The following is a 13,220-nucleotide window of genomic DNA, read 5'->3' on the forward strand; positions in this document are numbered from 1 at the left end:
CTGTACTCACACTGCTAAATAACAGTAGTATTATTATTATTATTATTATTATTATTATTATTATTATTATTATATACTGTAATTATACTCACACACACACATACATACATACATACATACATACATACATACATACATACATACATACATACATACATACATACATACATACATACATACATACATACATACATACACATAGTTGAATATTTCTATATATTTGTACACACATGCCCATATAAATATTTATATAAATATACTTATTTACGCTATACTGTCTCTATTAACTGCATCTGCTTTATATCTATGTATATATCTACTTACACACATAATCACACACACACACACACATACATATATATATATATATATATATATATATATATATATATACCCATACGTACGCATACACCCATACATACCTATATATATATATATATATATATATATATATATATATATATATATATATATATATATATATATATATATATATATATATATACACATGCACACATACACATATAATTAGTTGCCCATTTCTGTACATAAATATAAACAAATCTACCCATTCACCCAATAGTGTTATCTGCAGGCCCCTAAAATCCACTAAACCCCTTCTTCTTTGTACCTCGTGAAAATCATGTTTTTATATTTGTTTTTATACTGGTTAATGTTTGGACATTGTTTTAATTCTGAATCCATTCTGTTTTCATTCATAGTTTAACTCCACTGACTTTTTCTTTTCATTGTTGTTCGTGTTCTGCAAGCCTAACCTCTGTTTTCAAACCCCAAGCCCTAACCAGGACTCCAGGAACGACAATCCCCCCCAATAGACCCAGGCTGTGGTCCCAACAAGGTCCATCCTGGTGAAGTAACAAAAACAGGGACAGACGCACGTACACACGCACACAGACGGACACAAAGATGCCATTCATGGGTCAGTAATGCAGGTAAAACACTTATCAAACATTTTCATCTGATGATGAAACGTTTAAATACAGTTTAGAAAGCAGGACAATAAGGTTTGGGAGTGTTTTTTGACTGAAAAGAATTTGTCACTGACGTCTATGTGAAGCTTTTGCATTGTATCGTGAGGCCGAAACTATTTAGTGTGGCCACAGTGTAAATACGCTCATCTGTGCTATAAAATTTTAACCAAAATACCCAAGCAAGTATTCAGTCTGCAGAAAAAATGGCCCATTTACCCTTGACATAATTATCTGAAAAATGTCACAAGTTCAAACTGGATATGAAACCATTTCAAACTTTTGACCTTGTGTAACCGTTTGACATGATGACAGCTTGAACTGTTGTAACCCAGATTAATTAACATTTAAATAGCTAAATTGTATCCCATACTGTCAATTCATAAAACCATTAAAATATAAAGGATTTAATTTTTTTTTTTTAACTTTCTGTGACAATTATAATTGTCTTCTAAAGAAGTTGTACTCATTTAACCAATTTACATAGTTTTTTATGATCATGTGTCAATGATGGAGCAATTCTTTTGCTGTTAAATGTATGAGAGGGTGGAAGTGTGACCAATGGAAGATTGTAAGTTCGTAAGCTCCATAACTGAGCAAGAACTTACTACTTCCTTAAGCTTACTGTATGTGAGACTCAGTTTAAGATTTGATACCATTGTTATATGTGATAACTAGTGATCAATTTTGTGTAAAATACAATTAAAAGCACACAATGGCCAATCACAACACTGATATGTAGAGTGCATCAGTCGGCTGACACTGTGGGGACATATGTAGTCTGTTTTCTAATGTTTTAACCTGACAATGCAGTCAGTTCATATTTCTCCTGCTTTCTTAAACTAATATGCCATTTATTTGCAATAATCTCAGAAAAGTCCATGTAAATATGACTGATTCAAAACTGAATTTACAGTACTTATCTTACATGTGCTGGAAGATGAAGTACAATATCTTGTAAATTGATGATATTCCAGTAAATATAACTACTAGATGAGTTTCTTGTGGGTTTCAAGAAGTTTGGCTTTACTGGAATGATGTTCAGGTGAACTTTAGGATCTCTGTTGGCTTTTTATGGGAGTGTTTACAGGTGCAACAAAACCCAAACCTACTAGTCATGGCTCAATGATAAATATTACACTGTAATTAAACATAAATATGAAGTAAGTTTGTAACTTACTCCAAGTTTATGCACATTTAAATCTGAGTCAAATCTACATTGACTTAAGAGATGAGCTCAGCTCCAAACACACTAAACAGTTCCAAATTCACCATATCCTGGTTGATGTTATCCTAATATTCACCTATTTTCTACATCCCCTTCCTCCTGTTTGGAATGATAGGGGAGCTAGAGTCAGTCTCAGCTGTCCCTGAGGTGGCTCAGTCACAGTGCATCACAAGACGACGCAGAGACAAACACCCACGCACTCTCACTTAAATGTATGCTTTGGGAGAACATGCAAACACCCCACACAGAAAGACGCCAGCCAGGATACAAAGCAGGGACCTTCTTGCTGTGAGTCCACAGTGCTAACCACCAGACCAGTATGCTCCTCTCATTTAATTCTTTAAATGCCAAAATCTGATTACTCCACAAATCAGAAATCCGCAGGAATTCCAAACATCTATAGCATACTTCTCAGAGGTCAAGTGGTCTGAACCTGTTTAGACCATAGAAACAGTCACAGCAATAGTCTCTATTACAATTTTTTCATGTTGACATCCACAAATTGCCTCAGAAAAATCCAAATTATATGGCCACTCTGACTCAAATGGGTCTCTTTGTTGAAGCCTTTTTCAGTCTATCCAAATGAGAGTCTGGAGTTTTTCCCTGTTGCGATAAAAGCAAATGAAAAGAGTCCACTTTGTCCCATCAAAAAAGAAAAGGAAAAAAAAGCTCCACTAACTGAGTGGGCCAGTCTTGTGGGTTTTGTCAGCTGCTTCCAACAACTCATTGTTTTAACTGTTTTACAAGAGAAATAATTTAGCTAATCATGGTTATTTCTCTGTACCACTGCCATTTTTAAACCAAAACTTCAAGCTGTTCTCGTCCAGAAACCCGGCTCATTTTGGGGGGGGGGTCTTATCGTCCCACAGGCCTCGGAAGAGAGAGGCGGTCACAAACTCCAGACATCCGTGTTCATGTCTTGTAACGTCAAGTCAGGAGGAAGGTTTTTCTCAGGCACCACGTCAAAACCTTTCCAAGGTCTCGTAAAGCTCGTCTTTCCTGAAAACACTTCAAATCTGAGCACAAAAGGCAGGAGCAGTGACTGCTTTAGTGGGATGTTTTACCAGAGTCTGAGCAGGGTTTAAATTTGTGGTATTCATTGTTCCACCGATCGCTGTGCCATCTGGATTTCTCATTAAAAGCCACATCCTCTTCTTGCATGACATGGGTGCATGAAAGCATAGACTCACACACATACATTACATTCTTCCAACCCTGAAGAATGAAGCCCGCCTACGAAAACTTTGCGTGAAATTATTTCAAATTAATTTTCAAATTTCACCAAAGAAGTGTGACATTGCAAATAACAATAGGATACACCTGCTAAAGCTAAATTCCAGGGGGAAGTAATGCCTCTTGTCTCACATAAAAGTGATTCACGAAACATTGAACATCCAGAGAAATGATTCCCTAAGTTTATGAGACTTCTGTTACCTCAACCATAAATGCAGTAGCCTGGGGACATTCCCGCGTATTTATTGCGAATGCCGCAATAAATACACTATCAGGTTTTAGAAACAGACCTGAGGCATCGAAGGAACTTGTCAGCACCATGTCAGCACTCTGAGATGCAGTAAATTAGGGAGAAGACACAACTTGTCAAGTAAAGACAACCTCTCGTCTTTAAAACTGCACAACTCAGCTGGAAGCTTCTTCAGCAGAGCACCAGACTCAAGTAGAGGACTGCCACCTGTTTTCTTTTATAACTGATTGAATGCTCCACGCAAAACATGTGGCTTCAGCTACTCTGTGGCTGTGCAGGGACAATTATAAGTAGGTATATTGTTCGCAGACCAAATTTTTGCACTCTATGGCCCAGGAATGAAACTGCTATCAATTCTGTCATCTGTCATCAATTAATGGAAAATAATACTGACCACTTTATAGGCTTTTGAATGTTGAAAAATACGTGTTTGTGATTTTAATACTGAAGCTGGATGCCACTGCTGATTGTGACATCAAAGATAAAGTCAGGTCAGGGTTGTGGGATATGTGACAAAGAAGATCATTCAGGTATTAATAACAGAAAACTCTTAAAACCAAAAGTCCCATTGTCTTCCCAGAGACGAGTAAGAAGAACTATGCTGCACACGAAGGACATTCCTCAACTCATCCTTTATCAGCCTCCAGCAGACACAACATTAGTCCGTTAACAGTTCACAAACCTTGAAAACTAATGCAGCGTGAATGAATCCATTGAGACAAGAGTATTTGCTTCCTTACAAAACAAACATAAAGGAAACTCCCAATAGGTAAATATTTACACTGTAAAGTGACTACGACGGTTGAAATTACAGTATGGATAGGGGGGAAGTATGCAGTTCCTTCTGATGTAATGGAAACAAGGCTGTGTGTGTGTGTGTGTGTGTGTGTGTGTGTGTGTGTGTGTGTGTGTGTGTGTGTGTGTGTGTGTGTGTGTGTGTGTGTGTGTGTGTGTGTGTGTGTGTGGGTTGGGTTGCCAGATTGATCTGAGGTTTGTGGTGGTATGAAGTCAAAAGTAAACACAGATGAGAGCAAAGTCCATTGATCACTAGATGGACGAGTTTCAAAGCTCTCAGGCCCCCCCTTTAGGCCAACAAATGCAAGTGCGACTGCGAATCGTACACCGCTATTTTCCCTTAAATAACTTGTAACTTGAAACAGTGGACAAGACAGTCTGCCAACATCGACCAAAGTCACTTTTTACTCCCTCACGTTAATTATAACCTGTTTCCACAAATGCAAAGACGTTCGTTTTGTTCATCCTATGGCCAAAACAACATAAAAAAATCCTATAATTTGCGCTGAAGCTGCTTTTAAAAAGGAGATAATTTGGTTAAATTCCCAGAGCATCTAGGATGATCTAGGATGGTAAATAGAAAGCCTACCAGTGTGTCAGGGTTGGTGCGGTGTTTGGTCAATGATCCATTCCTGTCGAGAGCCCACGTCGCTTTTTGTGTGTCCAGCCTGGAAACTGAGCTTTTTCTAGGGGGAAAAACTCCAGTCTTCTCCGTATAACTAGATGCAATGAGTGAGGGAAAAACTGGGAAAGTGGACTGCACAGGAAATGATGACGCCGCTGTATGGAAATCACTTAGTAAAATGAGAAGAAGGTGGCTGCAGCTATCTCCACCAAGTGACAGTCTTTATAGACTTTCCACAAACTTCTTTCTGCGGTTTTTAGTCAATACAGAATACAGAAAGTAGGTCTGAATGTTAGAAACTATCATGCAATATGGCTGGGTTTATTGACTTTTCAAATCTTTGGACACACACTATTGTTATTTTAGGAAAGTATTGATCAAACGAATACATTTTAGCCCCAAGTGGCTGATTTCCTTTTGCAGTGACATAAATTAGAAATCTATTGCCAAGACAATAAACACAATCGGTGTTATGTATCACAAGTTTTATGGGTGTTGAATTCATTCAACCTCATTAAATCAGCCCATAATATGATTTTATAGTAATTACTCTCTTGTGATATGTAGTCTAGATGACCATGAACACATCACAAGCAATATGACCAAAATCAGTGGTATGTATCACAAGTTTTATGGGTGTTGAATTCATTAAACCACATTAAATCAGCCCATATATATGCCCACATATATATGATTTTTTAATAATTACTGTTTTGTGATATATAGTCTAGATGACCATGAACACATCACAAGTGGTTTGACCAAAATCAGTGGTATGTATCACAAGTTTTATGGGTGTTGAATTCATAATATCCAATATCAAACCAATTCAACTGCGGTTATTCTAATAGCTTTAATGGTTTATCAAACGCATGCAATATTCTTTAAATCGTGCGACTAAAAGAAGTCAAATATAATTTGTTGAAAGACTGTAGTATCGGAGTAACTCTCTGGGTATCATGGTGAAGGTCTGTGTCTTCATAAAGGCTCCTTTTTGCACCTTAACTGGTCATTCTTACCTCAGTAAAAGCTACCAGATATGTCTTTACTCCAGAGTCTTTTTGCATGTTAGATGTTATGGATGCCACCAAATCAAGTCACCAATAAACTATGCTGTAAATGCTTTGGCAGTCTCTCTCAAGTCACAGGAGAATGTATTCACTAGTGTTTTGAAATCGTTAAACAGACCTGCAAAACATTTTTAAAATCAAAAGGTTCGGGAACTCGAAACCTCATAATGATTGCCCTGTAAATATTAATGAACACAGTCCAAATGGGGGCAAAAGGGTGAATCACAGCATTTACAGGCAGTCTTTGTTTTATCCAGACAGTTTAAAAAAAATGTTTGGATTTGTTTATTGAGACCAGCTGACCAGATTGAGGTGATTTTGGAGTTGATTGCAAACAGAGGGAACAGCATTATGAAATGCTTTTTCCCTCCAGTTCAGTATGGAAATTTGAGATGGATAAAAGGAATGTTTAATTACAGTAAATACAATTACTTTTTTAGAGGAAAGTATACCAGAATTAGACTTGCTTTATACATGTGACTACACCAATGTTGCAGGTCGAGTGTATTAAAGCAATCAATAAAGAGTCCAAATTATTACAGACATTTATTTCAAAGTTAAAGGTATCACATATACAATGGTTAAGAACACTTTAATGGGTCTCCCAACAGTGGTTGTTCATCCACTCTTATTGTACACAGCCCAACTACATGAGATAAGAATAACAGTACTCTGTCACACCACTGCTGTCTTCTGGACCAGGATTTTGATTATGGAACCGATATTACAACAAGCACAAACAGAGTAAAGGGAAAAACAAAATAGACTATACATTGGATAGGCAGTAAAACGGCACTGACTTGAAAAGGGTCAGTAACGTGTGAGGATCAGTAACACAGCTATGTGACATCAGTAGAAACTGCACTGATTTTAGTGAGGAGGTTCAGTAAACAACTTAGAAAAATTATTATAATAATGCAACGAACTACAAGATGTAACTCACTCCAGGTATCGGATGTCAGGTGGATCCGGGTGCAAGGTTATAAAAACAGCTGTTACAAACATGTGTTTTGAAAAGCTGAAAGACTCGTACTTCAGGCTTGTTCTGTGGCGAGAGCAGTAACTCAACTCCATGCTTGTTTTGAGGGGGCAAATCAGGAACTGATCCTGTCATGGAGCCACAATAAGCAGCGGAAAACAACACCTGGAAATCTGTCTTTTAGAGCTCGTTTAACCTTGAAAAATGGAGTGCTGGACCTTTTGAACAGATGAGAAACTAACATGAAATCAATTAGATGCAGAGTAAAATTCTTGTTCATTTGAGACCATGCAAACATAAATTCACTGTAATCTCTTTCTGCCTGCAGACTAAATAAGAATTTCCAGTCAACAGATGAAGATTCCTTAGCAATACTTCTACGTCAAATGTACAACACAAACCATGAATGAGGGAAGCAATATAAACAGGAATATATCACAGTGGGTGTTTTTTCTATTTTGTTATTATTTTCTTTTTGATCCTTCATTTCACCAGTAACTCAGAATGCTCTAACTGAGAACAACGTGGCGGTCAAACACAGACTTCCTTTGCTCCTGGACCTGCCTCCTCCAGCGCTGCTGGGCGTGCTCCACCTTGTTCAGCATGTTGGGTCGGGAGTGTGAACGGGACAAAACATTGTGAGCATTGGCGAAAGGCTGCTGGTCCTGGAAACACAAAAAGCATTGTGAAGTCTTCTTGTATCAAACCTACCCATTAACAGATTATTTATTAAAAAAAAAAAGAAAATTAAAGACAAAAAGCATCAGCTGGCCTGGGAAACTCAGGCTGGTATCTGTAAAATTTCATAAAACCATTCCCTCCTTCTCCTTTTTGAAACTTGGTGTCAAGACTTCTGACTCATATGTTAGAACGGTACTTATTGTTTAGTTTTACTCTCCATTTCCTTCCTCAGTACACTTAAGAGAAAGATTGTAACAAATGCCAAAGTTTCTAGCAGACTTCAACATAATTACATCCCACAGCACTTATCCTGTAGAGTTTCAGCAGAATTATATTATTAAGCCAAGCACTTTGAAAATTACATTTTTGTACAGGGACTCAATATTTTTTTAATGAAACAAACCATTTTGTCAAGACAGTTCTCAGAGTTCTCTAATGCTTTTTCTTGTCTGAACTCTGACAGTCAAGCCACAGTGACTACAAAGGCAGCTTTAACTCCACCCGCAGGTAAAAGCAGCCACTGTTAAATATTAATATATACTTTTACAATTTGACCTTGTACGTCTCACATATAATGGTGTGTCAAACACATAAAACTATCACGTCAAAGATCATGAGTGGTGATGAAAGCTGACAGTTCAGTGGAGGGGCTCCAAGACGAGTGTGACAAATGTCATGCTTTCAGAGTTCATAATTATTTGGCACCAGATCATCGTCTGACAGTCAGATTGCCATCACAGAGTTCTACTGTAATGCGCCAAGATAACTAGGAGAACACATTTTTGTTATTGCCCGCTCAAAGCAGCAGCTTTTTCAACACAATCAATGGTCACTATCCAACCCTCTTGCTACACTTGGCTCCCTGCATTTTGGTCCTGTTTCTGAACTGAAGTTGAAGGGTTTTAAACCGTGGAGAAGACCCAGTATGAGTCACAAAGGCACACATGTGAACAGTCAGAATGGGAATTCCAGCAAGTATTTCAAGCATGGCAGGAGGGCTGGCAGGAGTCCTTCAAAGCATGTGGTGGACAATGTCCAAACTTTTTGATTACACCTCTTATGAACTAGCAATGGCAAAATCTAAACATGTGTGATATTTCACACTGAACAGAGAATAAGAATTCTTTGAAGCCAAGTCACTACAGCCACACTTCCCAGATCCTTGTCACAACAGTATCAATACTGAGGAATGCTGGTGAAGTGTAATAACAACTATGACTAGATTTATTTAACTTTTGTATTTAATCTTTTAAATATTTTTCAAATAATTTCTGCATCTAAGAGCAAGAAGTAAATGGAATCTACAACAAAAAAAATCCCACCAATTCAAGAGCACTTTAACACACGAGGCTTGCAAAACAACACACTCATAACCTTGTTAAACTTTACTCAAATAGATGACTCCCATGTGATATTTTGTGCAACAGAAGGTTATTTACATTCAAACACACAAAGTCTTATGACACTGACAGCTCAGAGTAACAGTTTTGCTGTGTAGAATATACCATATTGCTGTAATATAAAACATAAATGTTGCAGCTTCAAATCTGTAAGATTAAGGGGAACACATACCCCAACATCATCATCACTCTGGATAAGTTGTGAGTGTCCAAACAGCCGCCTCTTCAAAATTGGCTCCAGAAGAGTCAGGTAGACCATGTACAGCAGCAGCAGGCCCAAAATGGAGAGGTAGATTATGATAGTAACCTAAAGGTATAGATTCATCATTAATCTATGCAGTTACAAGTCGTATGTGAAAGATATACACTGAGAATAATTGCTGATTAACTCCTTAAATCATAATATGAGTCTCATTTAAATGCTGGCTAATGTATGTTATAAAGTCAATTTTATGCCTGTGTTTTGGAAAACCATTTGACATACACACTTCAACGTGACCTTACCTTAATGGTTCCTGAGCTCCTCTCTTCATATTTACACTCACAACGCAAACAGTAGGCTTCTACATCTTTGCCATCCACAGGCATCGGTTCCACCACATGGAGGCAGTTACTGAAAAGAGAACGGTACAAACGTGCTGGTAGTAAAAGCAAAAACAGACAACTCTTATGACTAAGAAAATTGAGCCATTTGTTAACATACCAGTCTTTCAGGGACACATTTTGTTTGTAGATCTGCCCCTCAATGTCTCTGTACGGTGGACAGATGCACTTACAGCGGATATCCTCAGAGTTCTGCAACAGATACACTTGCCAGTGAAATTCATGTTTACATTTTTTTAACAACTCCCTGTGTTACTCTATTTCAAAACACGTGAAAATCTTCTTTTCAAGTTATTCTTCAAAACGTTACTTTTGTTTATAAAAAGCCACAGTAGTGTCAACTGACTCAACCTTACAGCATTTGATTTTAATGTGTCAACCATATTATATCAGAACACTTTATGTCGTCATATCATTTTATTTTATACAGTAGTTAAAGAATCATAATTAATTCAAGGAAATTAGAAAGCATGACCATAAATATGTATATATATGTATATATATATTTTAGGGCTGGGTGATATATCGAGATTTTAATATATATCGATATATTTTCAAACGCGATATGGTACAAGACAATATCGTTTATATTGATTTTTTTAAAGAAATTTTTTTTTTTTGATATAGCTTATTTTGTGACAAATTGACTTGCATGTTTTATTTGAGATTTGCACAAATGTTTTGTTATTTGCAGAACTATCAACCTCAGTTGAAAAGTCTGCCTGTTACTGTCTACACTGTATTAATTGTACAGTGTATTTTAATTTAATTGTTATGCAGGAAAGGGATATTTGTTTTATTTTATTCAAGAAACATTTTTATTCTATATATGCAGGCAGTTTATTTTTATTTCATTTGTTTTATACATTTTGATATTGTGCAGACCTCTGTTAACAAAGGTACCTGTGTGACATTTGGCACGAGGCTTTGTATTAAAACTGACTGTTTTTTTAAGGGTTTGCCTCAGAAAAAAATGAAGCTAACAGAGATGCTATGCTATAATGCTTTGGGGGAAACCCCAATTATGTCACAGAAAAAATATCGAGATATATATCGAGTATCGCCATTTAGCTAGAAAATATCGAGATATGACTTTTGGTCCATATCGCCCAGCCCTAATATATATATATATATATATATATATATATATATATACATATATACACACACACACACACACACTTGTTTATGTAAGTGTCAGAACTTAAATAGATAATAGGTCTATGCAGTATATTGAATGTTTTCAATACACAAAAAGTATATGAAATGTTTTTCTTTTAATTGATTTGCTGCTTTGTATCGGTGTAAGTAGGAGCTGACAGAAATTGATGATAAAAGGGTTAGGCGTAATAAGCTGAGCTTCAGCCTACACCTTTTTGGTCTGGTTTTGTTTATATATTTTGGTCTAATGCAATATTACCATTAACTTCATGTTTATTTGTTGTTTTCTTTTTTTTCATTTCTTTTGAATTCTCATTTTGGAAATGACCGCAATAAACAAACAAACACACACACACTAGATGTTTAGATATCGTGTTTTCATCAATGTTAGTGCATCTTGAAACTAGGGTTGCCACCTTTCAGAAATAGAAATAAGGGACGCCCCGATTTCAGCAGCGCAGGAGCCAAAAAAAGGGACATCCCCAAAACTTCTAAACTGCATAGAAATGTATTTATTTTATATGAAAAAACAAAATGCTTTGATTTAAAGTGCTTTAATAGCATTGAACTTGCATGACTGTACAGACAGCCAACCATACTAGCAACTGAAATAGCCTGTGTGCGTCCATCAGCCCAGATGTAGAATAGAGCTACAGGTGAAGGTCGGAACATTAGAATATGGTGTAAAAGTTAATTTATTTCAATAATTCAACTAGAATATGGTGTAAAAGTTAATTTATTTCAATAATTCAACTAGAATATGGTGTAAAAGTTAATTTATTTAAATAATTCAACTTAAAAGGTGAAACTAATATATTACATAGTCTCATTACACGCAAAGCAAGATATGTTAAACCTTTATTTGTTATTATTTTGATGATTTAATTGTTTATTGATTTCATAATATACAGATTTTTTCATTTGGGGTTTTCATAAACTGTGATTCATAATTACCAAAATTATAACAAATAAAGGCTTGAAATATCTCACTTTGAATGTAGTGGGAAATAATATATTTGTTTCACCTTTAGTTGAATTTACTACGAATTAAGTTTTGCAATATATTCAAATTTTCCGACCTTCTCCTGTATTTTATGACATTAATAAATAAGAGCATAATATATGTCTGTATTGGTTCAATACGGAACCCAACTTTTAATTCCCAATTACGGAACAATTCCGTATTTCAAGGGACGGGTGGCAAGCCTACTTGAAACTCAAGAGAGCCACCAAATCAAGCAATGACACGTCCCTGTAGTAAACACTGACTAAACACATCATTACAACATTAATCCACAATACATTGCATGAATGTTTCTCGTGTTCTAATTTGCTTAGTCATTAAGGCGCATGAGTAAGAATCAAAAAGATGATTCCCCTCTGGGTGAGTTTTTCTGGACAGATGTTTCCCTTCAGTGAGTCCCCATCACCATTCTTCTACATCCAGCTATCGAGGCTGGGATTAGTCTCACCTTCGCTGCCACCAGGCTCAACAGCACAAAACATGCCAAACACACAGCCTCGGCAGCAACCTTCATCTTTCCAGTCCTTCGCAGTAGCTCAGAAGCTGTTTCCAGAAGAACTCCAATAATGAGAGCTGCAACTTAAAGAGAGACGACGTTAGCCATCAGAGCTAAGTCGGGATAAACAGCTGACTTCCGGACATGACTGTCCGCTTCCGCAAACAGTCACGTGACCTGGATGGGCCGTGTTCGATTAAGAGCATGAGCAAGTAGCGACACAGCTGTCGCATCAACCTACGTGTTTTTTATCATTATTGTTGTCGTTTGATTTTTTTTAAGAAATCCAACTTTTTTCCGATTAAGTACCTCTTGCAGAACAGCAAACCACTAGCTTTAATGTTTTCAATTACAATGGACTACTTCAGACAATCAACGCACTTTAAAATACAGAGGACCACCCCTATGGAACAATTTACCTACATCACTAAAATCAATATCTTCACTGGCTTTGTTCAAAAAACACTTGAAAAAATCATTCTTTAGGTTAAGATCAGAAACACTTCTGTAGTTGTTAAATTGTACTTTTTTTCATGCAATTATCCTACATCTTCTTCATTTTTCCTATCTTTCAATAATTCAGTATTGTTTTTCTTTTTCATGCTAAATTGTCTTTTTCTGTTTTATATTATTGTATTGTGTTTTTGCTTTGAAGTAAGCTGCTACAACTGCTGTTGTTACTGCTG

The 13,220-nt window shown here is 36.5% G+C and overlaps 2 protein-coding genes across 2 annotated transcripts in view; both read right to left on the minus strand.

Annotated features, from left to right (window-relative positions):
* Window positions 1-5,228, minus strand: part of dennd2b (DENN domain containing 2B) — a 63,519-nt gene extending 58,291 nt beyond the window's left edge. The window contains exon 1 of the mRNA XM_061742814.1: window positions 5,085-5,228. The gene's annotated coding sequence lies outside the window, so the exon portion shown is untranslated. The remainder of the gene's footprint in view (window positions 1-5,084) is intronic.
* Window positions 5,229-6,723: 1,495 nt separating this feature from the next.
* tmem9b (TMEM9 domain family, member B) lies at window positions 6,724-12,683 on the minus strand. The gene is made up of 5 exons (XM_061742872.1): window positions 12,487-12,683; window positions 9,954-10,045; window positions 9,755-9,863; window positions 9,423-9,557; window positions 6,724-7,834 (listed from the first exon to the last, which is right to left on the minus strand). The coding sequence occupies exons 1-5, from the start codon at window positions 12,550-12,552 to the stop codon at window positions 7,679-7,681; spliced, it is 558 nt and encodes a 185-aa protein (XP_061598856.1). The 5' UTR covers window positions 12,553-12,683; the 3' UTR covers window positions 6,724-7,678.
* Between the last annotated feature and the right edge of the window lie 537 nt (window positions 12,684-13,220).

This window comes from Cololabis saira, chromosome 2 (assembly GCF_033807715.1).
Source record: "Cololabis saira isolate AMF1-May2022 chromosome 2, fColSai1.1, whole genome shotgun sequence".
In the NCBI taxonomy this organism is placed as follows: Eukaryota; Metazoa; Chordata; class Actinopteri; order Beloniformes; family Belonidae; genus Cololabis; species Cololabis saira.

What these genes read in the sequence shown, in the direction of transcription:
- tmem9b (XM_061742872.1), bottom strand. Translation starts at nt 12,552, where the DNA reads ATGAAGGTTGCTGCCGAGGCTGTGTGTTTGGCATGTTTTGTGCTGTTG. An exon ending in AATGTGTCCCTGAAAGACTG is followed by an intron (nt 9,864 to 9,953) that starts GTATGTTAACAA and finishes TTCTCTTTTCAG; the next exon opens with TAACTGCCTCCATGTGGTGG. An exon ending in AGAGTGATGATGATGTTGGG is followed by an intron (nt 7,835 to 9,422) that starts GTATGTGTTCCC and finishes TTGTGTTTCCAG; the next exon opens with GACCAGCAGCCTTTCGCCAA.